The 24,190-nt window shown below is 51.9% G+C and overlaps 1 protein-coding gene across 4 annotated transcripts; it reads left to right on the top strand.

Moving 5' to 3' along the window:
* Window positions 1–51: 51 nt before the first annotated feature.
* Cabp1 (calcium binding protein 1) lies at window positions 52–23,963 on the top strand. 4 transcript variants are annotated; one of them, XM_085680367.2, is made up of 7 exons: window positions 53–715; window positions 13,990–14,169; window positions 18,837–18,867; window positions 19,436–19,579; window positions 21,322–21,431; window positions 21,629–21,776; window positions 23,511–23,963. In XM_085680367.2, exons 1-7 carry the CDS (start codon window positions 122–124, stop codon window positions 23,534–23,536), a joined length of 1,233 nt encoding a protein of 410 aa, XP_085536493.1. In that variant the 5' UTR covers window positions 53–121; the 3' UTR covers window positions 23,537–23,963. The 4 variants fall into 4 exon arrangements, with proteins under 4 accessions (XP_087759864.1, XP_085536493.1, XP_085536480.1 ...); XM_048449501.3 differs by lacking the exon at window positions 53–715 and adding an exon at window positions 8,865–9,016; XM_087903738.1 differs by lacking the exons at window positions 13,990–14,169; window positions 23,511–23,963 and adding an exon at window positions 23,352–23,504 and having other exon boundaries at window positions 52–715.
* Window positions 23,964–24,190: the final 227 nt, after the last annotated feature.

Raw genomic sequence — 24,190 nt, 5'->3', positions numbered from 1 at the left:
GCGGCACCTGGGCTGCGGGAGAGCTGGGGGTGGGCTCTCGGGGGACAGCAGGCTGCCCCCCAGATCCGCAGCGCCGGCCGCCGGGAGCTCCGGGCTCCGGGCGCAGAGGCTGCGCTGTCACATGGGCGGCGGCGACGGGGCCGCATTTAAGCGGCCAGGGGACGGCGCCCGCCTGCAGCGTGTCCTCGGGCTCGGCTCCCGGCGGGCGCCCCGCTCCCTGCCCTCCGGGGGCCCCGCACCACCCCCGGTGGGCCATGCGAGCGCGGGCCCCGCCGCGATGAGCTCGCACATCGCCAAGAGCGAGTCCAAGACGTCGCTGCTCAAGGCGGCGGCGGCGAGCGGGGGCAGCCGGGCTCCCCGCCACGGCTCTGCACGGGACCCCGCGCTGCGTGGCCGCCGACTGACCGGTCCCTGCCCCAGCTCGCCGCCACCGTGCGGGGACCCCAGCTCGCGGAGGCCCCTGTGCCGGCCCGTGCAGCGCGACGAAGGCGCGCGCGGGAGCCGGCGTGGGCTGCCCCAGGCGCACTGCAGGCCCCGGGAGACGCTGCCGCCGGTCCGCGGGAGTGATGGGGAGGAACGGGGGCTGGCGCCGGCGCTCGGTCTACGGGGCTCCCTGCGATCGCGGGGTCGCGGGGACCCGGCTCCCACCGGTGCCCCCGAGGCGGACCCGTTCCTCCACCGACTGCACCCCATGCTCAGCTCCGCCTTCGGCCAGGTAAGGGCCGCGCCCCTCGCCCGCGCTCGGGGCACCGGCGCTCGGGACCCTACGGCGGCGGCGTGTCCCCGGCCCTGCTCACTCTGCCCGGTCGGAGCGCACCACGACTCATTCTATCCTCCCGAGGCCCTGGTGCTCCTCCACCCCGGTGTCTGATTCAGCACCCTATGCGCTGTCCACACTCTGGGCCTCTTCCTGGGCATCGCTCAGCCGAGCCTGCTTCGCACCTGCAAGAGCGACCTCCTGCAACCCTCCCGGAGATTTCCCCCGGTCGCGAGCGGTGCTTGGAGCAGACGATGCCAACCCGCTCCTCTGGCCTCTGGTGACCCTAGAGAGCGAAGGGCTTGGGGACTGAGAGGCAAAGGGGAGGGCCTGGGAGTACTCGGACTTGCTTGTGGATGTGTGACGCTAACCTTTACCTAGAGTGTCCTCAAAGGTCCGAGAAAAGTTAGGCGGTTAGAAAAATGAGGAGGAGAAGAGATGCCTGGGCAGGCACGGAGGGTCTGTCTAGAGATACAGCTCCATCTGGAACTTTGGAGGGTTTTAAGGAAGATGGTATTCCAGGGATGCCATCTGGATGACATTAAGACGGTTGTGGGATAAGACCCAGAAAACACAAGCCTGAGTTGGTGTGCATTCTAGGGTCAGAGAGACCACTGAGCTGTGGTCACCAGAGACCCCTTTTTGTTTCTCCCACACCTTTGCGCGCGATTCCTGCCAGCAGGGCATTTACAAACAGCTTCACCCTATAGTTCAAGGCTACGGTGTGGAATTGTGTCCCAGGAATCTGTGAACTTCTGAGCAAACCCAAGATTTCCTCTGGTTCCGAGTCCGTAATTGAATTGAACTCGTGGCCGTTAGTTCTGCAGAGGTGCACTCAGAATGCTGGCATGGTTTCAGACGCAGGGGTCTAAGCGTTTCTGTGGTAGTTGCTAGTGCAGAGAAACCACCACCTCAGGCTCCCGGCTGGCTGTGTGGAGTCAGCACTACAAGGAGGCCGTGTGTGTTTTGCCTCAGATCTGCTCGTTTCTTTTCAAAACACTACTCTGCAGTGGCTTGTGCAGGTGGGGCTCTGTCATGAAGGCAGCTGCGCATGGATTCGGGTTGCACGGGACTGCTGTGACGGTGTGACAGGGCCAGCAGCACATGGCTTTGTTCCTGCAGGGAGCCCTCGTTAGCGGTTCACTGAGAGAACTGGAACCGGTTCTCAGGAGTAGAGGTTCGGCTGCAGAGCCCAGAGAGAGTTAGCCTGGCCACATGCCGAGGGGCGATGTTCACTGCAGTTGCTTGGAGCCGTAGCATGTTAGGACTGATCTGTGACCCAAATGCTACGTTGCTAGTGGGTGACTGTGGTTCACTCAATTACCAAGCATTAAATACCTCCTCTGCCCGGGCATTGGTGGTACACTAGGAAGGAGCAGTGGAAAACAGAGCCTAGATTTGGGCTGTTTTGGAGCCCATAACACAGCAGTTTGGAAGGGGCTCAGTCACAGATCATTCAGTTTGCCAGTGATCTGGAAAAAGGGACTCTCGTCCCTACTCTTGCAAAATTTGCCTGCATGGGCCTATCTGGACTCAGACCCCTTCAGCAGCCTGCTACTCAATTCTTCCGACTTCCCAGCCATTAAGTGGAGACTATTCTCCAGCCCCATGTTCTGAAATGTCACGGGGTCACTTGAGTCAGGAGGAGCTGGAAGGTCCCATGAAATATTTACTACCTCCCTCTAGAGGCTCCGGCCTCTTGGAACTGCAGAATCCCCCCACCCCCCACCCCAGCACATTCGATTTGAGTTTCCTGGTGACACCTCCAAGGCATCCAGGTGGTCATGGACAGAAAAATCAGTCTGGAGTTCTTGTGCCAAAGTCCCGAGTATCCTGAGACATAAAGGAATTATCTTTCCTTGCCGTCTCTTTTCTGCATTGACCTTTCTGTCCTTAGAGACAGGGTGGGGACTAAGAGAAAGCAAAATGGGGTCCTGAATACAGAAATTTTCAGATGGATCTGCTTAGGGTGAAATATATTTTCTTCATGGCTCTTAACTTACGTTTTTATTTTTTTACTTTTTTTGTTTTTGGACTTAGGTGAATTGCTTCCTTTCATTGAGGCTTTTATTTACTTGAAAAATAGAAATCAATCCTAGTGTCTCAAGGAGAATTGGGGGGTTGACTGATTTACGCAGGCATGTGTGTAGAGCGCAGTCCATTGCGTGGGGCAGGGCACCATTGTTGGTGATGATGGTTAACTCCCAGGATGCATCCTTTCTGTCATTACAGCAGCAGAGAAAACCAGGATTAGGCACACTAGAGGTGTCTGGATAGACTCCCCACACTTGGGGAAATGGGAGTTGGGTGGCTTTGCTGCCTGCAGGGGGATAGTGTGGTTTTGAGGCTGGGGTGTGGGGTGGTGGCTGGGAGAACGGTAAAGCCCTTGTTTCCGATCCTGCCTCTGTCACTTTGTATATTTGTGACCTTGGCATCATTCTCTCTATGGCCCTGGTTTCTTCCATCCAGAAATGAGACTGAGGAAAAAGTACCTCGCAGGGATCTGACGTGGCTCACACAAAATTAAGGCTATCAGAGGCCTGGCTCACCGTGAGTGCAGGCGAAAGAGCAGCCTGCGTTAATGCGACTGCTCTCATTAATAGTCATTAAAAGAACATTGTCTGAACAAGTGCTGTGTAAAGGACACTGCCTCCATGCCGGGTGAGAAGGGCTTGAAAGGAAAGGGCTCGGAGCTCAATGCCAGGGAACCGTCCCTAGTTCTGCCAGCGAAGGACATGCCATCCAGCTGTCCGGGCAGACTACGTGGTGTGACAAATGAGGAAGCAGGACACGGGGCTTTGGGTCTCGGAAGACTGTGATACGAACAAACACAGTTTCTGCTCTTGCACTCAACCTGAGAAGAGCAAATGCAAATGCAAATGCAAAAAAAAACAACAAAAAACAAAACAACAGCAACAACAGCTCTGGCCCCACCCTAGAGAAACATCCCTCTTGATCTGGGGGAGATCAGCCCCATGTATATACAACATGTAGAAGGATCATGGTGTTCATGAATGAATGAGTGACTAATGTCACCTGTGTCCGGGTTACGTAGGGTTCCTAGTTCCTGTGGTGTGGGTGAAGAGGAGGCCAGGGTCATGATGGTTTGGGTCCTGCGGATTCAACCGCACCAAGCCTGTGTCTTGAAGGCCTGTGAATATTCATTCCTGCCCCACCAGCTCTTCTCTGGGCCTGGAGATGAGGGAAGAGGTCAGCCTGTGGTTTGCATCAATCATGGATGAGAGAAGTGGCTGAGTCAGTTGGATGAGCATCCTCTGGATGTCTGGAGGTCTGCATTTGCCTACAGCTGTTTCCGACAACCAACGAGGTCCAGAGCCCACTACAGAATTATCAGTTTGCCCTCCTTATCTGCACAGCAACCGGGGAGGGTTGACGTTATCACCCCCCATTTTAGAAATGAGGACACAGGCTCTGGAGAGCGCGGCGCTTGCGGAGGTCTCGTAATAAGTAAATGCTAGCACCTGTCACCTGAGTGGCACCATGCTAGCTGGGAAGGGACGGTGTCGGAAGTATCCACAGGGCACCCTTCATGCTGCACCCCAGCTTCCACTCTGAGCGTCCTGGCACTAGGTTGTCACCCAAGTTCATATGCGGCTGACGGATCTGATCAAGACCTAGGGTCAGCCTCCCCCTAATCAGGGATAACCGGTGATGAGCGCTTCTTCTCATCCCTCTGATCCTATTATTTTATTCCAGAGTTCAAAGTGTGGCTCCAGACGCCCAGGGGCTGTCAATGAACAAAAAACAACACAAGAACAAAAAACAGGGGTACAAAAATAAAGCTTCTCAACTAAAGTCCCCCAGCCTTCAGTCATGCTGCATTTTCTAGGGAAAGCCAAGCCATTTGTGCCTCCTGCCTCCTGTCCAGCCCAGTTCAGTTTAAGGAGGCTCTAAAACCCCAGATTTGGTCCCCAGGCTCCTAGCTGGCCATGAATCTCAAACTAGTCTCGGCCCTACTCTTACCGCAAAGCAGAATAGACATTTATTCACCTCAAATGTGTGTATGCCAGGTATGATGGTTCACACCTTTAATTTCTGCACTTGAAAGGCAGAGGCAGTTGGATCTCTGTGAGTTCGAGGCTAGCCTGGTCTACATAGTGAGTTCCAAGTCAGCCAGAGCTACATACTGAAACCCTGACTGAACAAAAAACGAAAGTGAATAAATGTGTGTGTGTGCACACGCGCGCTACGGTGCACATGTGCATATGTGTGCATGTGTGTGCATGTATATGTGCATGCATTTGTGTGTATGTACTGTGTATGTATGTATATGTGTGTATTGTGTGTGTGTGCATGTGTGCACACATGTATGTGTATAGACCAGAAGACATCTTTCAGATGATCCTCTCCTTCCACCACATGGGTCCCAGGAATCCAGTTCAGGTTGTGAAGCTCAGCAGTAAGCACTTTGACCCACTGAGCACCCCAGAATGGGCTTTGGTTAAATATTTGACTGGTTTTGCCATCTTTAGTCTCCTGTTTCCAAGGACAGAAGCATTGCCCAAGGTCGACAAGTGCCTGTCACCTGTTATGGCTGGGACTGGCCTGCAGGGGGCAGAAATCACCAGGGCTAAGAAGATGTGTGGCTGTTGTGCCTAGCTCTTTAAGACAGATGCTAGGCAGAGGAAGGGGACAGTTTTTAGGTGCCAAGACAGTGGTCGGGGCCTTGTGTAAGTATTGTTTCATTTACCACCCGCAAAACCCTGAGAGAGAGGCGCTCTGAATATCTAAGAGACCGAGACTACAAAAGTTCTGTGAGAATCTGGTCCATAGCAGGTCATCCTGCCTCTGCATTCCAAGCTCTGACCCCTTCCTTGGTGGTCTTTTATCTTTTTTCTTTCCTTTCTTTTTTAAAAAAAATATTTATTTAATTTTTTAGTTTTTCGAGACAGGGTTTCTCTGTAGCTTTCGGGTCTGTCCTGGAAGTAGCTCTTGTAGACCAGGCTGGCCTTGAACTCAGAGATCCGCCTGCCTCTGCTTCCCTAGTGCTGGAATTAAAGGGGTGTGCCACTACCACCACTGCCTGGCAAGATTTATTTATTTTTATTTTATGTGTATGAGTGTTTTTCCTGTGTGTAAGTATGTGTACCACATGTGTGCCCAGTGCCTTCAGAGCTCAAAAGAGGGACACTGGATTCCCTGAACCTGGAGTTACAGAGGGTTGTGGGTGCTGAGAACCAAACCCAGGTCCTCTGCAAGAATAGCAAGTACACTTAATGTCTCAGCCATCCCTCCAGCCCCTCTCAGTGGGTCCTAATGCCGACTATAGATTAGAGATCCCTAGGGAGCAGAGTAGACAGCTTTCGGTGCTCAGAGAGCCACCTACACCCACTGAACAGGGTTTTCAGAGCAGGTTCCAACAGTCAGGGCTGAGGACCCATCTTAGTCCATCTTTTTCTGTTTATTTAGACCTGAGGCCTAACATAAGCCCTACTGCTAGGTCGGGCAGGTTTGTCATTTCAGAAAGACTTTATAGCTGAGTGTGATGCTGTGTGACTTAACGCCACACACAGAGAGAGGGCACAGTAGGAGGATCCAGGCTTCAAGATCATAACCAATTACCTAGCGAGCTCAGGCCAAGGTGGGTCTCAGCGGGTAAAGGTGCTTGCCACCAAGTGCAGCAGCCTGAGTTCAAAACTCAGGATCCTCACGGTAGAAAGAGAAACTTGACTCCAAAAAGTTATCCCTCTGGCTCCACACACTGCCTCTCCTCACACAGATCAATAAATGTAATTTTAAAAATAAACAGACAAGTTGGGCAGTGGTGGCACACGCCTTTAACCCCAGCACTCAGGAGGCAGAAGCAGGCGGATCTCTGTGAGTTCGAGGCCAGCCTGCTCTGCAGAGTGAGTTCCAGGACAGCCAGGACAGTTTCACAGAGAAACCCTGTCTCGAATCCGCCCCCCAAACCACAATAAACAAACAGCAACAACAACAACAAAAAAATCCAACAACAGCAACATAAACACCACAAACCCAGCACCTGAGAGGCAGGACTCTCCTCCACAAGTTCAAGGCTAGTCAGAGCTACAAAGCAGACGATCTGTTTCCTAGGTTTTACAGGAAACACTATTTATTACCCAGTATAGCCCATGTCTCCTTTTTTAGATTCTGTCTACAAGCCTCTCCTGATCTCCACAGACTAAGTTCTAGCTCTCCCCTGTCGCTATCAGAATTTGTGGGTCTCTTTCTCAGCGTTGATCTTAAAAATGGTAAATAATTGTGCTCCTCACTTGCTCCTGCCCACCAGCAAGGATGTAAACTCCTCTTCCTCCTCATTGTTCCCAGAGCCAAGCACAGCGCCCGGCACATCAACGCTGGGCAAACGATACTTCCTTCTTCCACTTGAATAATTACTTATCGGTGCCTATTATGTACCACAGGCTTTCCTGTATGCACTTTATTAGCCAGACAGGGAAAGTCCCATTTTCTAACGGAGGAAACCGAAGCTCAGGAATGAAAGGCGATCACAGGCAGAGCCCAGTCTCAACCTCAGACCCCAGATCCTTTCTCGCTCATGGGAGGACATTGAACCTGACCCCTGGGTCAGAATAGTTCCTCCTTCATGCTGTTTTGCATTTGTTAGCCTTCTGTTTTTCCCTTCCCAGCTCCGTGGCTTCTTTACCCTCTTTCCTGCCCCTTAGCTGGTCCCACGCAGGCTCCTCCTTTTGTCCTCAGGGAGTGGCCTCTCCTCCTTTTACCCCTCCTCCTAAGAGTATGACCCAAACAAGGCATCAAGAAATTGCCTTGGCTAAACCATTCCCTGGTCAGCAACTGCACCACAGCCTTGGTGAACCAGCCAGCGACTACTTTATAGCCTCCTAGGACAGTGTCTGTGCCACCCACTGGGCAATGTACCCAGCCATCTTCCTAATGAGATTTCTAACCAGACACCCAAACAGGACAAAAGTCCCCCGGAGAGGAAGCAGTCTGGGCTGAAGTATGTGATTGCATCAGGGGCCTGGGCGTGGGTCAACTTCCTGGTCCGTCTCTGGCGCCCCCTGCTGGGGAAAAGCTGGATACAAGGAAACAGAAATCTCTGGGTACCGGCTACAACTGGAGCTCTCAAACAAGGATATTCGAGGCTCGGAAAGGATTTTCTTGCCAAAGCAAGAATTTGGAGGGACAAGGACTATCCAGTCATTTGTACAGTTCCAGCTGTGGGACTTCGAGGACCATTTTAAAAAGACAGCCTCCCTGTTCTGCACTCCCAACGAAAGAGCCTCAATCAGGAATAGGCACAGAATGAGGACGACCAGAGGAGACCTTGGTCATGTCCTCTGTTCCAGGACCGCCTCCATCCTGCTCCTCCTCCCCTCAAGGCCATATCTTGGCTCCCCAAGGGTCAGGGAGCCTTTACAGAGCAAAGAGAGCAGAAGGAAATAGCTGATCACAGCTGTGGGTTCAGCTGCACTGTCAGCCCCGAGCCTCATCGCATGTCAGCGATGAGGCAAGTGTGAAAAATAGAGCGTAATAGAGACGTCAGAAGATCTCCCAGGCCCTCGACTGAGAACTACCCAGATGCTCATCTAGCTGGAATTGCCAGTGACTGATGAAGCATGCTTGTCCGGCTCACTGCTCTGCAGAAGAGGCATCCAACTCCCTGGGGTCCTGTGTGTGCATGCATGTGTGTGGTGTGTGTGGTGTGTGTGTTTGCAAGCTGCAAGGCACCCGGGCTTTGGGGGCCCAAACTAGCCGGCTTTCCCTTCTGGATCGGCTGGCCTAATTCCCAGCTGCAGCTGCTACCTTGGGTCCCCCTCCCCAAGGCAATCTCCCTGCATATTTGGCAACATGGAAAGGAGGGGCTGAGGGAAGGGGAGAAGCCGAGAAGAGTCTCTAATGCTCTAATCTGATGTTGGTGATCGGAAAGGCTTCCCAGCGCCAATGCCCTCTGCCGTCAACTCTCCAGGGGATTTTTTCGATGCCATGCACTCTTCCCTTCTGCCTTTGTCCCCTTAAGAAAGTTAAACCTAGATATACAAATACACATACAAACCACCCGGAAAAGAAAAAAAAAAAAAGCAGCAGAAGCAGGCAGACGAGCACGCGCGCACAGGCTCAGCTCTGTCCTGGAGGAAGAGCGGCACAGGCAGGGACGCTAAGGTTGGCAGTGACCCAGACTGAGGTCTCTTGGCCCCCCAGGCGCCTTCTTCATGGACCCAGAGATCGCCAGCGGGGCTGCATCAGTGTAGGATGGGCAACTGCGTCAAGTCGCCATTAAGAAACCTCTCGAGAAAGGTATGTTTGGAGCCCCCAAGTCCCTAAGTGCTGGGGTTGGGAGCATCCTGCTGCCTGCACCAGAGGGCATGGAATGGGTGGGTACCTGATGCTCGCTACTCTTCCAAGGGTGTCTGCCCAATACTGTGTCCCTGTTCCAACTTCAAGGTACTCTCCCTTAGCAGATTCTTATGTCCTACGCAGGCTCTGAACTAAATAAAGTTAAGGCTGAAGGGTAGGGGTGGAGGGGCAACAGAGTCGGGGAAGGCCATATTTGGGATTCACACAAGAGCTAAGAAAGAAATCCTGTGACTTTGGGACTTCTGGGGTGTAGCATGAAAGGTGTGGATTCTTAGGAAGGTGTGTGTGGATGGCACACAGCCATCCCAGAGCCTTCCACAATCAGAGGCTCTTCAGAAGCAGGCCCGATGGCTTGTAGGGGGTCTGTGTTCCTTGCTGGTACTCTCTAAGCCTTTAAAATTGGGGTTTGAAGAAACCCCATTAACGAAACAAATTTCTTCTTTTGCTTGTACCTGCAACAATTCTCGAGTCAGGTGTGAGAGTATCTAAGGGCTTAGAGCCAGGGTGACTGCTTTTGAGAACCACGGTGCCCAAGAGATATGTGGGTCGGGAGCCTACGTGAGTGTCACTTTCCTGAGTGGATTTATTGCATTCTACGCTGTGACAAGATTCTTTTGCCAGAACTCCTTTGGGAAAGCGAGTGTTCTCCCCTCTTTAGGAAGGTCTGGGCCGTATCTGCAGCGTGTCTTCCAGTCGGGGCTCACCTATATTGTTAACCTTTCGTAGTCAGGCCATAGACCCGTGTTAAAGAAGACAGCACTGATAAAGATATTTGCCTCCCATATTTTCATTTTCCAAATAAGAAATGATTGCCAATTACGGGGATTGGGGGTGGCAGGGATGGGGGGTCAGGTGACTTATGTAAGGTTTGGGATTGGTTGGTGGAGCCTTCACTCAGGTCCCGTCCCATCTTTCCCATTAGGTTTCTGACCTCTCGATTTAGGACACTTGGGGCTTTTTAGCCCGTCGTCTCCTTTGGCTAAGCTGTTCACATCAAATTCCATTTAATCTTCCCTGCTCCTTGGGTTGCTCGGAATACTGCTGTTCTGTTGTGTGTCCCCGGCCTCATGGTCTGTCATTCTCTTAAGGGAAGTCTTCTGCCTCTTAGGGGGGTGATTTGGGGAGACGGAAGCTGATCTGAATTAGAGAGTATGCCAGGCAAACACCAACACAAAGGGTCGTAAGCTTGCGGGGTGGATTTAAGAACGAGCTCTTTCCTCTGCCTCCTACCAGGCAGGTCTCCTCTTCCTGCTCATGTGATCTTGGACAAATTACTTAACTTCCTGTGGCTTAGTTCCTTTGCCTATCCAATCACCTGGGACTGCTAATGTCTACTGACATCTTCCAGTGTGTGTATATTAATGGGGATCAAACCCAGAGCCTTACACATGCCCCAGGCCTAAGGTGGGTTTTTTGTTTTGTTGTGTTTTGTTCTGCTTTTTAGAAACAAGGGCTTACATCGGAGCCAACGCCTCGGCATCTCACATATTGGGATTACAGGTGTGAGCCGTACAGCTGGCTCCTAATGCTTAACTCTTTTCTTTTTTGCTTTTTTTTTTTTTCTCTTTAGGCAAGATCTCACTGTGTATTTGTAACTAGCCTGGAATTTACTAGGTAAACCAGGCTGGCCTCAAACTCAAAGATCTTATGACTTGGCCTCCAAAATGCTAGGATCAGAGGCATGCATCACCACAGCCAGTCCCTGGTGTGTAACTCTCAGAATGATTGTGTGCTGTGCACAATGCCAAGTGGATAGTACTGGACACATGTTAGGATTTCATCCCCACAAGAGATAAACAGGAGGGTAGAGAAGTGGAGACCATGGGGATGGTCGCCAGTGCCTTCAGGTTTTTGGTTCTGTTTCTGCTGTCTATTTTGCTTTTGAGGTGAGGCCTCTGTGATAGCCCAGGCTGGCCCAGAACTTGCTCTGTAGCCTAGACTGGCCTGGAACTCAAGATCTTCTTGCCATGTGTTGGAAATATAGTATAAGCATAAGCCACCACCCAGACAGAGCATGCATTCCCCAGAGCCTCTACCACCGAGCCACGGTGCACCTGGATCCACTGGACACGTGATCTTAAATCTTAGCAATTATTTCTTTTTCTGGATTATTTGCGACATATCAGACGTCTGCCATCTCACCCGCTCTTTTCCACCAAATAGTCCTCTTGGCTAGTTTGCAGGGAAGGGAGCTGGATTCAGAGATAAGGGTTTCCAAGGTCACTCAGTGGCTAGCAAGCAGAGCTGGGATTTAGAGCCTGTACCGTGTAAAGTCAGAGCTGGTATTTTATGTGTGCTCTTTCTTTCTCCCGCTGCCAGAAATGTTATTCATAAATTCTCAAATATGATCTCTGTGATCATCTAGTCCAGCTGCCTAATCTGTGCAGCACATGTCTTCTCCCATCTCCTTGAGCACACGCTCTTCAAGCTCTCCTTGGCCATGAGCAGGGGGGAGTTTTGACCTGTGTGCCCTCAGCCAGCTTGTGTTGCTGCAGAGCCAGAGGTCATGATGTTCTCTGATATGCTGGCCTCTCTTGGTTCCAGGCCAGACATTATTGGCCTCTGGCTCAGCCTCTTCAGTGGAAGCCGGGGAGCCGGACATGGTGATAGGTAGCCTGTTTCAGGCCCTGAACTGGGCAGGACCAGCCTGTCAGGTGCCATCATCACTGACTAGGGAAGAATGGCTGCCTCCTGGGGCAACCTGGTGCCAGGCAGAGTTATAATCAAGAGATGCAGTGGAAATTCCCCGCCACCACTGGTTCCTTCTTTGTGGGAGCAAATTCTTCTAAAATCCATCTAATTCCTTTGCTGATTGACAGATGTTCCCCACTTCCTCTGGAGCCAGAAGTAAATGCCTTCTGGCACCCAACATCTCTTAACTTGCTCTACCAACATCGCTATTGTCATCATCATCACTGCCGTAACTACGGCAACTTCCGTTATTTGGCTTTTCCTGTGTTCTAAACACTGTACAAAGCACTTTGTAGACAGAAGCTCATTCATTGCTCACAAGGCCTTGTGGATTGAGATGATTGCCCCTAGGGTGTGGAGGATGCTGGGGCGCAGGGAGATGACGCGAGCCGCACGAGGTCACATAGCAAGCAAGTGGCAGACCAGAGCTTTTCCCAAGATGGTGTCCGGAGCCAACACATTAGGATTCTGCACCACCTGCCGCTGCCTCCTTCTTGGACTGTGCTTCTCCTGAGGCAACATGTGTGAGATTCAACCTGAAACGGAAAGTCTGCTTTTCCACAAGCACCTCCAACAAGATTGCTTCCTGGAGTTAGCCCACACCCGCCCCCATCTAGTCCCGGGCTTCTCTTGGACCCCTTCTTAGAGGGAAAGACTCTGTTCTTTACTAGTTCCTGCATAGGTTCCGGGGTGCGAGTGGATGGAGAGAGAGTCCAGCTAGAGTGGGCCTTTGTGTTCAGCGATTCCCTACAACTACCCCAGCCTTGGTCTGAGATGCTGCATCTCCTTTGAGGACCTGACATACTGCTCTTCCTTCTCTAGGTCTAAGGGGCTTAGAGTGTCTGGGGAAGGTTGGGATTGAGTCTCCATCAACAGCCCCTCTGGAGGAGGGCTTAAGGGAGAAGTTTGAGAGGACAGGGCAAGGGAGGTTCCTCCAGGCCAGGCTGCCCCATAGGACATGTGACTTTGCTCAGCTAGAGGCAGCTAGTTAGAAGAGGGCTGGCTGGGACCGAGAGAATGCAGCTCTGTGTGTCTCAGGCAGACAGTTAGTTCTCCTGGGAGTCCAGCTACCCTGCCTGTCCTTGGGGGTGTTCTGCTACAGACTCCCACACTGAAGAGAGGCTGTTCCTTGTAGGGCACAGTGCTGGGACCTGGACTCTTGAGAGGCACCGGTTATGCTGGGAGCCTGGGTCCAGTCATGTGTTGTGTCTGGATGCCGCTGTTATCCTAAGGGGAGGGTCCGTGGAGCAGTGCTGACTTTTTATAACTGTGGGAATCTGCAGGGAGGACGAAAGGCTCGCCGGGGCCTGAGAGCGCAGCTATATTCGGTCAGCTGGCGAGGCCCCAGCCACAGCCTCTAGAGGTCAAGCAGGCCAAGCCAGCCTGGGCATGGGGCCAGGGAAAGAGGGAGGGTAGGCAAGGGAAATTGCTGGAAGCCTGCCCAGTCGTGCCGTCACACGCAGGTGGAATCTGGGTACAGGTGGGTCTTGTCTACCCACTGCTGCTTTGACCCAGATTTGGCACCTGTGGGCTGGAATGCGGGATGTAGAGCCGTCCTTTTCGGGTGGGTCCACAGCACCATTCCTCCATGCCCACCATTCACAGGCCTTGTTTGTCAGCAATGGCATCTACATCAGTAGACTTGCTGAACCTGTTTGTTCTCTGGGTGACCAGTTCTGCTCACCCTCTGGGCTTTCCAGTGGCGATGAGGGGGGGGGCACAGGGGGAGTCCAGCTGGGGCAGAGTCTGCGTTCATCAGAAATCTGGGAGACAGGATGTAGGTCTGAGGGTTGAGCTGAGACACTAGGAACACTTGGGGGAAGGACATGGTTCTGTGTGACACTCTGGGTTAGGGTAGAAGCCTCCCTCTGCTTTACTCTATGAACTGCATGCACACAAGTGTGTTTTCCTGTGTATACGTGTGTATGTGTGTGTGTGTGTGTGTGCGCGCACGCGTGTGCATGTGCGCCCATGCATGAGAGCACCTCACTTCTAGCATCACATCTAACTCTCCATGGATAACTATTTCAGCAAAGGATTGGAGCCTCCATCTGTTGGACCAATTATATACTGCCCTTGTACAGGCTAAAGCTCTCAGAACTTCACCACGTGACTCTCAAGGATCTCCTAGAATCAACAGCCAGGCCCGGGGCTGGGAGGGCCCAGATGAACAGGGAGGTGACACCTCACCTCTCTTTTTATTTGCTTGGTGTTGGTTGAAGATGCGCCAGGAGGAGAAGACCAGCTACATGGTGGTACAGACAAGTGAGGAGGGACTGGCCACTGGTGGTGAGCTTCCGGGACCACTCATGATGCTGGCCCAGAACTGCGCCGTCATGCACAACCTGCTGGGTCCTGCCTGCATTTTTCTTCGGAAGGGTTTTGCTGAGAACAGACAGCCTGTACGTAAGTTGGCCAGGTGCAGCTGGCCGAACTTGGCTTCATAGGGCATGAGGAGATGCTGGGAAGAAAGGGGTTCTGTACGCAGCACTCCCTATCCTCAAACCCCCAACTTAAGAAACTGTTTCTTGGTTCCAAAGTGAGTCTGCATCAACCAACAAGAAATAATTAAAGCAGGGGCTGGAAGGATGGCTTAATGGTTAAGAGCACTGGCTGTTCTTCCAAAGGACCCAAGTGTGGTTCCCAGCACTCACTAGGTGGCTAACAACCATCTGTGTCTCCAGTCCCAGGGGAATCTATTGCCCTTTTTTGACCTCCATGAGCATCAGCCATGTACACTGTACACATATACTCATGAATGCAAACCACTCAGATGAAAAAAAAATAATGCTAATAAAAGATTTTTAAACAAAATAATAAAAGCAGAGACTGGGGAGATGGTATTTGGGAAAGGGCCTGAGCTTAGTCCCCATCACTCACTAAAGCTGGACATGGTGATGGGTGGTTCTTGCATAAGGTGCTGGGGGGATCAGAGACAGGAAGAGCCCTGGGTTCACTCGCCAGCCTAAAACCAGTGAACCTCAGGACCCAGTAAGGGACCTTGTCTCAAAACATAAGGTGGATTGAGCCGGAGATGGGCTGGCGAGATGCCTAAGTGGGACTGCTCCTTCAGGAGACCTGAGTTCAGTTCCCAGCACTCATGCCAGGCAAGTCACAAGTAACTCTAACCCAGATCCACAGAGAGCTGATGCCTTCTGGCCTCCAAGGGTATCTGCACTCGCGTGTGTACACACAACACGTAAAAACCGGTGGAAGGAGCCTATGAAACAGCATTCAAGGTTGACCCCTGTTTTGCCACATGCACACTCCTACATATGCAAGCACACATACCCCTGCACACACACACCCTATACGTATGTCCCTGTACACGTCCCTCTACATACCCCCGCACACATACACTTACACATACACCCTTGCACACACACCTACACACCCACCTGCACACAACACTGCTACAATACTGCCAGCATACACACCTGCACAGACACCCCTGCACACATACATACCTACACACACGCCTACACACACACACCCTTACACACCTGCATACATACCTCACACACATAGATAAATAAATCAGCATATACAATTCTTTGGGAGCCTTACAGAGTGCCCACGGTGTGCTGAGGAAAGCAGGACTCTGCTAAGTGTCTTTGCAAATCGCCTCCTAAAAGCCCCAGCTCCCAGAGACAGGTACTTCTATCGTCCGCATTTCACATGTGGGGAAACTGAGTCGGATGCAGTAGCACACTTGAGGTCACACTAGCAGTGTCAGAGGTAGATCCAAACACAGATATCCCGACTCTACAGATTCTGTGCTCTTACCAGCAATTCTGTGTACTCAAATGCTCTCCTGTTAGTCTACCCTGTGATATCCAGTGAGCAGCCCTGATCAGATGTGGCTAAAGGCCTCTAGGGATGTAGCTAATGAACAGAATTATTAATTTTTATTTTATTTTCATTAAAAGCCATTGTTTGCTGAGGATTGAGCTCAGGGTCTTGTATATGCTAAGCATATGTTCTATCCTGAACTCTTCCTCAGCCCTCCAACTCAAACGTAAGTAGCGGTGTGTGGTCAGTGGCCGCTGTACTGAATAGCCTCCTGCAGGTCTGAGTTGCCACAGGGAAGTGGGTAATGAGAATGTTATGGATACAAACATTTGTAGATTGCATTGATTAAATTTCACGTGCTGAATACTTGCCTTGAGGAACGCACATAAAGGCCTGTGAGGTAAGTACTGTTACAGAGCCATGTTACAACTGGGGAGGCTGGCTTAGAGAATGGAGTGACCCTCAGCTAGGAGGCAGCAGCTAAGAGCTTCGCACCTGGGCCAGTCTGACTTTAGGTTCTGGGGGCTTCTCTCTAACTGCACAACCTGTATGTTCCCAATGCTTCCTGCCTGCCCCCCCCTGCAGGATTGGTGCATATTTCAGTGTGTAACCCTATACACACATGTTCCTCCACTGCCCTGCATGGGGTTGGGGCCGTTGGGTGAGCCTGGTAACAGCCACCAGGGCTGCTGCTGCTGCAGGCTCACTGTGAGGAAGTGCCTTGCTTTGCCTCTCCTTGGAAGCTGGGAGCAGAGTGGAAGAGTCTGCCGCGTGCACCTCCTCCCCCAGACCTGCAGCACTGGCCCTGGAACAGCAGCAAGCTGCTTGGGGTCTGGGGTGGGAAGTGAGCTCTATCTAAGCAGCTTGTCCCACTGAGTCTACCTTGCATACTGTGTACACATGCATATAGTCAGCTCCCCATTTCCTGGGGTCCCCGCATTTGGGGATTCAAGAACAATAGATCAAGAAATAATTTTATTTATTTATCTTCGAGACAGGGTCTCTCTGCATAACCCTGGGCTTTCCCTGTCTTTACTCTGTGGACCAGGCTGGCCTCGAACTCAGAGATCCACCTGCCTCTGCCTCCCAAGTGCTAGCCTGGCAAGAAATAATATTTTTAAAATTGGCATCTGAGGCTGGTGAGATGGCTAGCAGGTAAAGGTGCTGCCAAGACAGAAGACCTGAGTTCAATCCTCAGAACTCACAGGGTCGAAGGCAAGAATCAACTGCTGTAAGTTTTCTTCTGACCTACACACACATGCACACATATACACATGCACACACATACACACAGCATGCACACACATATGCACACACATACACACACACGTACACACATACACAGATGCACACACATACATACATACATACACAGACATACATGCACATGTGCACGCACACATGCACACACAAGCGCACACATATACACACACATGCGCACATACACACCCACAAATGTTAAAAAAAAACTTTTATCTAGAACTGGAGAAATTGCTCAGCAGTTACAAGCACTGACTGTTCTTGCAGAGGTTCTAAATTCAGTTCCCAAAATCACCTGAGGCTCACGACTGACTGCAACTCCAGATTTGGGGGATCTGATGTCCTCTTCTGGCCTCTTAGGGCACCAGCCTGCCGGGGGACCACATGCACACATGCGGGAAAAACACTCATATACATCAAATAAAAATAAATCTTTCAAAAATTTTTAAGTAAAAGATAAAACCTTGTACTTGCACTGAAAACACATGGATTTTTTTGTCTTCATTTTTTAAACAATACAACATAGCAACTATTTGCATAGCATTTGCATCATATAAATAGAATAAGTCATCTCAAGATGATTTGAAGTATGCCAGAGGAGGTATGTAAATTATATGCAAATTGTGTGCCATTTTATGTAAAGGACTTGAGCATCTTTGGATTTTGGCATGCCTGGGGTTTCTGGAAATCAATCCCCCACTGATAGTAAGAGATGACTATACTCACTCATTTTCACTTACTCGTGGTACAATACATGGAAATACATCTTTCTGGCCACCCTAGAATGTCCAGGAACATATACTTCGGTCTGGGAGCAGGAGTGACCCTTATGCCACATACACTCTGCCAGCCATTAAGGGAAAAGCCTCGCAGTACTGTCGATTGGACAACACTCCCTTCAAGTAACTCTTTCCCCTCAGCTAGAAATGCCCTCTGGGAGGACCTGGGGAATCTATAGCTTGCTCATTCCAAACTCACACACACTTTGAACAACAGTACAACCGTTCCCTTTGGACAGGATCATCAGACTGGGTGCCTGTATCCGGGAGCCATCGTCTCTGGGCGCCACTGTCTCTGCCCTCATTGGCCCCACTGACCGAAACAGCCGTTGTGCACAGCTGAGCTGCCTCATGCTCACCACAGCATTCCTATGCATCTGTGTTAGTGATCTGGGTCCCTGTTCTGCTGGGAGCCTCCTTAGGGTCACAGACCTGCCTCGTACTCTTCTCATCCGAAGGCAGAGAGCTGGAACATGGGTACCCATACGTGTTCTGTACCTGTCTGTCTCCTTCCCCGGCAGACCTGGGGTGATGAATGCCACCATCAGGACCCTTCCCCATGTCTCCCTAAATTTGCTTTTTGGAGATTTCTCTGGTACCAGTTTTAATGCCAAGTTTCTGTGGTTCCCTATGCAGATACGGGCTCTGCTGGAGGCTGCAGATGCTTGCTTTGGACACTGGCAGTCCTGGGTCCTATGCTGTGTCCTGTACTGGGCAGGGTATAGGCATGTGGTCACACTGGGGAAAGGTGGGGACACAGCTTCAATTCTTCCTCACGTAACCTAAATCTTCTATTCTCTTTCTGGGGCTACCTGTGTGGTCCCTGCCTGCTCTCCTCCTGTGGTCCCCTATCTCCCGCTGTCCTGCTCACTCCTGATGCCTGGCTCCTCCTGGTGTCCTTGGGTGGTGACTTCCCCTGGCCCTGTTTTAATTACAGGTTTCCGTCTCTGGACCAGCTTTGTTCCCAACTCATTCTTGTGACTGGAAAAGGGTGCAGCGCTTTGGTGGCCCAGTTTCTAGGGGGACTGTTGGGTTTGGGACTCCTCCGTCAATACTCCTCCATGACTCTAAGACTTGGGGGCTGCTTCTTTCCCCATCAAAGTCCTGAAAGACCTCTGCTCAGTTCCCATCCCTTCCCACCTAGAGCCTGCTGCCACTTGGATGGCCCCCATTGGATGGGCATCTTGTGAGTTCTAGGTCCCTTGCTGCTGCTAATGTGACATGTTCTCTTGTTTCAGGACAGATCATTACGGCCAGAGGAGATCGAAGGTAAAGTCAGGCCCTCGGGGAAAAGGGCTGTTCATCTCCACTGGAAGGTGGGGTGGGTTTTGTTTTCGTTTTCTTCTTTCTTTCTTTTCTTTTCTCTTTTTCTTTCTTTCTTTCTTTCTTTCTTTCTTTCTTTCTTTCTTCTTCTTCTTCTTCTTCTTTTTTTTTTTTTTTTTGAGACAGGGTTTCTCTGTGTAGTCCTGGCTGTCCTGGAACTCACTCTGTAGACTAGGCTGGCCTTGAACTCACAGAGATTTGCCTGCCTCTGCCTCCCGAGTGTTGGAACTAAAGGCATGTGCCACCACCACCCGGCTGGTTTGTATTTTTTGAGACAGCGTTCCTCTAGCTAGTCCTGGCTGTCTTGCAGCTCACTATGTAGAATAGGCCAGCCTTGAACTCACACCTCTAGGTGTTGGTGGGAAGAGTCCCGGGCACAAAGCAGGGCACACTGGGCAAACAAGAGCCCTAGAGGACTCCAGGGTCTACCTCTGTGAGCTGGCCCTGGGCTGTCTGTACTTGAGACGTCTCGGGGTCCTCCTCCAACCACATCTGCCCCTGCTCGTTTCCCCAGAGCTTCGAGAGGCCTTCCGAGAATTCGACAAGGACAAGGACGGCTACATCAACTGCCGGGACCTGGGGAACTGCATGCGCACCATGGGCTACATGCCCACGGAGATGGAACTCATTGAGCTCTCCCAGCAGATCAACATGAACCGTGAGTCCCCGTCCTCAGGTCACACAGGCCTGGCACCAAGTTCTGGATCCAGCTCTGGGGCCCCGTTCCTCGGAACCTCAGTTTCCTCCCATGTAAAGCAGGCTTGTAATGAGACAGTAGAAGGAAGTTAGGGGATAGGTGAGTAACAGCCTAAAACCTGGCTCACAGTAGGAAGTCAGAGGGTGCTGTTAGCATTATGAGTTCCTTTCTCTTTATGTGGGCTACAGAGCAAGTTCCAGGACAGGCTTCAAAGCTACACAGGAAAACCCTGTCTTGAGGGTTGGAGAGATGGCTCAGTGGTTAAGAGCATCGCCTGCTCTTCCAAAGGTCCTGAGTTCAATTCCCAGCAACCACATGGTGGCTCACAACCATCTGTAATGGGGTCTGGTGCCCTCTTCTGGCCTGTAGACAGAATATTGTATACATAATAAATAAATAAACATTTAAAAAAAAAAAGAAGAAAGAAAACCCTGTTTTGAAAAAAAAAAAAGTTGATGTAGAATACAGACACTGGGGACAGGGAATGGCCCCGTTGGTGGAGTGATTTGTCTAGCGTACTCAAAGCCCTGGTTTGGTCCTCAGGAATGCCTACTATTTGGCTAGAGTGATTGACCAGCAAGCCCTAGGGATCCTTCTGTCTCCACCTCCCTGGTGCTGAGAGCACAGGTGCAGACTGCCTCGGTCAGCTCTGGGGAGATGGAGAGAGAGGGTCAGCTCTCGATGACGGCTGGAGAGATGGTCCAGCAGTCATGGACACCGGCTGTTCCTCTGGAGAACTCAAGTTTGATTCCTAGAACCCACGTGGTGGCTTTATCACTGTAGCTCCAGAAGCCTCTGAGTCCTTCTTCTGGCTCTGTGGGCACCAGGCATGCACATGGAGTACAGACATGCAGGCAGGTGAAAAACCCATACACATAAAATAAAGTAATAAATCTTTTTTTAAAATGTTTAAAAAGAAGTTCAAATTCAGCTACAGAGCAAGTTTGAGGCCAGCCTGGGATACATATGACTCTGTCTTGATGAAGATGATGGTGATGGTGATGGTGATGATGATGTCTGGGGAGAAAGCCAAGAGAGGCAGTATGTACTTATAATTCCAGTGCTGGAGAGGTGGAGACAGCTGGGGCTTGCCGGCCTAGTACTGTACCTGAATCAGCGAGCCACGAGTTAGTGAGAAACCCTGCTTCAAAAGTAACGAACATGCTTGACACTGACCTCTGTCCTTTACAGATGGACATACACCTGCATACTCTAGACACATGTAAACATTCAAGGCCTTCACCCCTCCAGCCCCGCGTTCCCTGTGCTGTGCTCAGTCCCTGTTCAAAGTTGTAGTCAGCAAGTAGGTGCCCAGTCTCCTTCCACCTCCTGAGAGTCACTTGGGAGTTGAATTTGTATTTGCACAGCTAAAGTAAGGCTTGGGGCACGTGGAGCAGGTACCCGTAAATTTTGTCTTCTTTTACCTTCCTCCGAAAGCATCTTCTCCGTCTCTGAAGTTCTTCACCCAGATCCACGACCCAGTGCTTCTTCCTCCTGTCCCTGCTTCCTTTGTGTCCACCTTGTGGCTGCTCCTTTCCCACTCCCTGGCCACTCCTCGAGTCATTCTGTGTCAAGCCACCTGTCTGTGTTCTGTCCTCCTTGCCTTGGTCACAACCTGGGCCTGGAGATGGGGGCGATCACAGAGGTTCCCTAGAGGGCAGTGGGTAGGTAGAGGATGACCCACGCTATTCTCTTTGCTCCAGTGGGCGGCCATGTGGACTTCGATGACTTTGTGGAACTAATGGGTCCTAAACTCCTGGCAGAGACAGCAGATATGATCGGTGTAAAGGAACTGAGAGATGCCTTTCGGGAGGTGAGTGACGGCTGCTGACAGGCAGGGGTGGGCAGGCCGAGTCCCAGTCTCAGAATGACTTTGAAGGGTTCTGAATCCCTGGGCCCCAGATCACGGGAGAGAACTTGGTTAGAAAAGGAACCCTGGTCTACGGGACACTGCTCAGCCTTGAGGTCACTGCCCATCAGTGCAGTCTCTGTTCCTCCTTCACTCTCCAGTTCGACACCAATGGTGATGGGGAGATAAGCACCAGTGAGCTGCGAGAGGCCATGAGGAAGCTGCTGGGTCATCAGGTGGGACACCGAGACATTGAGGAGATTATCCGCGATGTGGACCTCAATGGAGATGGACGAGTGGACTTTGAAGGTAGCGGGGTCTGGAAACGGCTGAGTCTGTGGGTGCACCCTGCCCTTCCTCCCTGCATTTCTTTTATCTTACCTGTGTCTTACCTGTGTATACACCGATCCACCTCCCATCCCCCTCCTGCATCCATCTAGCTGCCCATCTTTCGCACCTCTCACTCGCTCGTCTCTCCATCTGTCCAGATGCCTGGTCAGTTCTTCATCATCTCTAAAGCCATCCATACAACCATTGGCCCAGGCATTTACCCATCTCTTCATTCTGCTCTCCATCTGCCCTCGCATCCATCTCAGTATCTTTGTCCCCATCCACACCTCCGTCTTCCCGCACCTCCGTGCACCCACTCCTCAGTCCGCCCACACCTCTGTCTGCCCCCACCTCCGTCTGCCTGCACCTCCGTGCACCCACTCCTCAGTCCGCCCGCACTCCGTCCGTCCGTTCACACCTCCGTCCGCCCACTCCTCCGTCCATCTGCCCGCACCTCAGTCTACCCACTCCTCCGTCCGCCCACACCTCAGGCCGCACCTCCGTCTGCCCACATCTCCATCCGCCCACTCCTCCGACTATCTGCCGGCACCTGCACCTCCGTCTACCCACACCTCTGTCCGCCCACTCTGTCTGCCGGCACCTCCGTCTTCCCACTCCTCCGTCCGCCCGCACCTTCGTCCGCCCGCACCTCCGTCTGCCCGCTCCTCCGTCCGCCCGCTCCTCCGTCCGCCCACACCTCCGTCCGCCCGCACCTCCGTCCGCCCGCTCCTCCGTCGCCCACGCCACACCTCCGTCTTCCCACTCCTCCGTCCGCCCACTCCTCCGTCGGCCACGCCACACCTCTGTCTACCCACACCTCCGTCCGCCCACTCCTCCGTCTGCCTGCACCACCGTCCGCCAGCACCTCTGTGCTCTGTTCCTATGATCATACTCTTCCTTCCAGCTGTCTGTACTTCTACCTGTATTTCCATTGAGCTCTCCGTTCAGTCATTTCCCCATCGATTTTATATCCATCTGTTTCTACATTTATCCGTCCTTGTGTCTGTCCACCCATCTGTCTGTCTGTTCACTCATCATCCTGTCTTCTGAGGACCATACTCTTCGGCCTGTCCTTAGCCTCTGCCACCTGACCACAGGTCACTATCCCAGCCACAGTATCGACCATTCCTTCACTCTGAAATACGCGAGATACGTTAGCCTGTGAGGCCCTCCTGTGAATGTGCTGTTTTTTGTGCCAGATGCCTTTCATTTTATTTTCCACTTAGGCTAAATTGTTTTAATTGTTGTCCACCCATCCACCCATCCATCTATCCACCCATCCGTCTAGAAAATATGTGTGTCGTTCCATAGCCTGAGTGTGGAGGTCAGAGGATAACTTGTAGGGATTCTTTTTTTTTTTTTTTTTTCCCTTCCATCAAGGGATCCCATGAAGATCAAACTCGGGTCTTCAGGCTTGGCAGCAAGTGCCCTTACCTCCTAAGTCATCTTGCCCACCCTTGAGTGAATTTCTGTTTATTTTCCAAGACCCAGTAGTAAGAGTCCTTCCCAGAACACCTCTTCTGTCTTCTGCAGACTGAGCCTCTTCTTTTCCAGCCCTTGTAGCACTTCACAGAGCTGCCTCACAAAGATGCAGCGTGGAGGTGGAGGAGGAGCAGCCTCGAAGCCAGGGCAATACGGACGGACCGACGGTGGTAGAGTTCTGTACTGGCTCCTAACTGCCACTGTCTCCACCCATTCCTGTCTCCCTCCCAGAGTTCGTCCGGATGATGTCCCGCTGAGGCCTCCAGGGCTTCTCCAGGACTGCCAACTCCCACTTGCGGGGAAAAGAGCCGAGCTCGCCTTGCTCACTCCGCAGTAGATGCCCAGAGCCCAGGATGTACTGGCGGATGGGGCCTGCCTGCACCCCGGGGAGGTGCCCACCCCGGATCCCCACCCCTCCGCACTGTGAAAGACTCATAACTCCTGCAACTGGAAAGGGGCGCCCACCAGCGAGGAGGCCACAGTGCCAAGCCGCTAGAGGACATGCAAGGCGCCAAGTGCCATGTGCCCAGTCGCTGCTGGCTGGGTGGGCCAGGGAGCCCGCCAGCAGACCCCACACAGCATGTCTGCCCCAGGGCAGAGCCTTTCAGCGCCCTCCTGAGCTCTATGCCCGTCCCAGCTCGCCTAGCCCTTTGATCTCAGAACCAATAAAAAACGAGAATGTCAGCCAAGGTGTTCTTTGCTTTGGGCCCAGTTAGAAGATATTCACCTTTCCCCAGAACCTCCTGCACGCCCCGTATTGGATGGAATTTCTTGCCTGCCACATATATTGACTGAGTAACCATTTTGTACCCAGCAATTTCCAATCTCATATAATACATAGGCCAGAATGTGGCATTTTTTTGAGGCAAGGTTTCTTTATTTAATAGCCCTGGGTGTCCTGGAACTCTAGA

The sequence above is a fragment of the Myodes glareolus genome, chromosome 2 (assembly GCF_982192425.1).
Source record: "Myodes glareolus chromosome 2, mMyoGla1.1, whole genome shotgun sequence".
Classification (NCBI taxonomy): Eukaryota; Metazoa; Chordata; class Mammalia; order Rodentia; family Cricetidae; genus Myodes; species Myodes glareolus.
The sequence above is the reverse complement of the archived record's forward strand: the minus strand, read 5'-3'. Positions and strand labels throughout refer to the sequence as shown.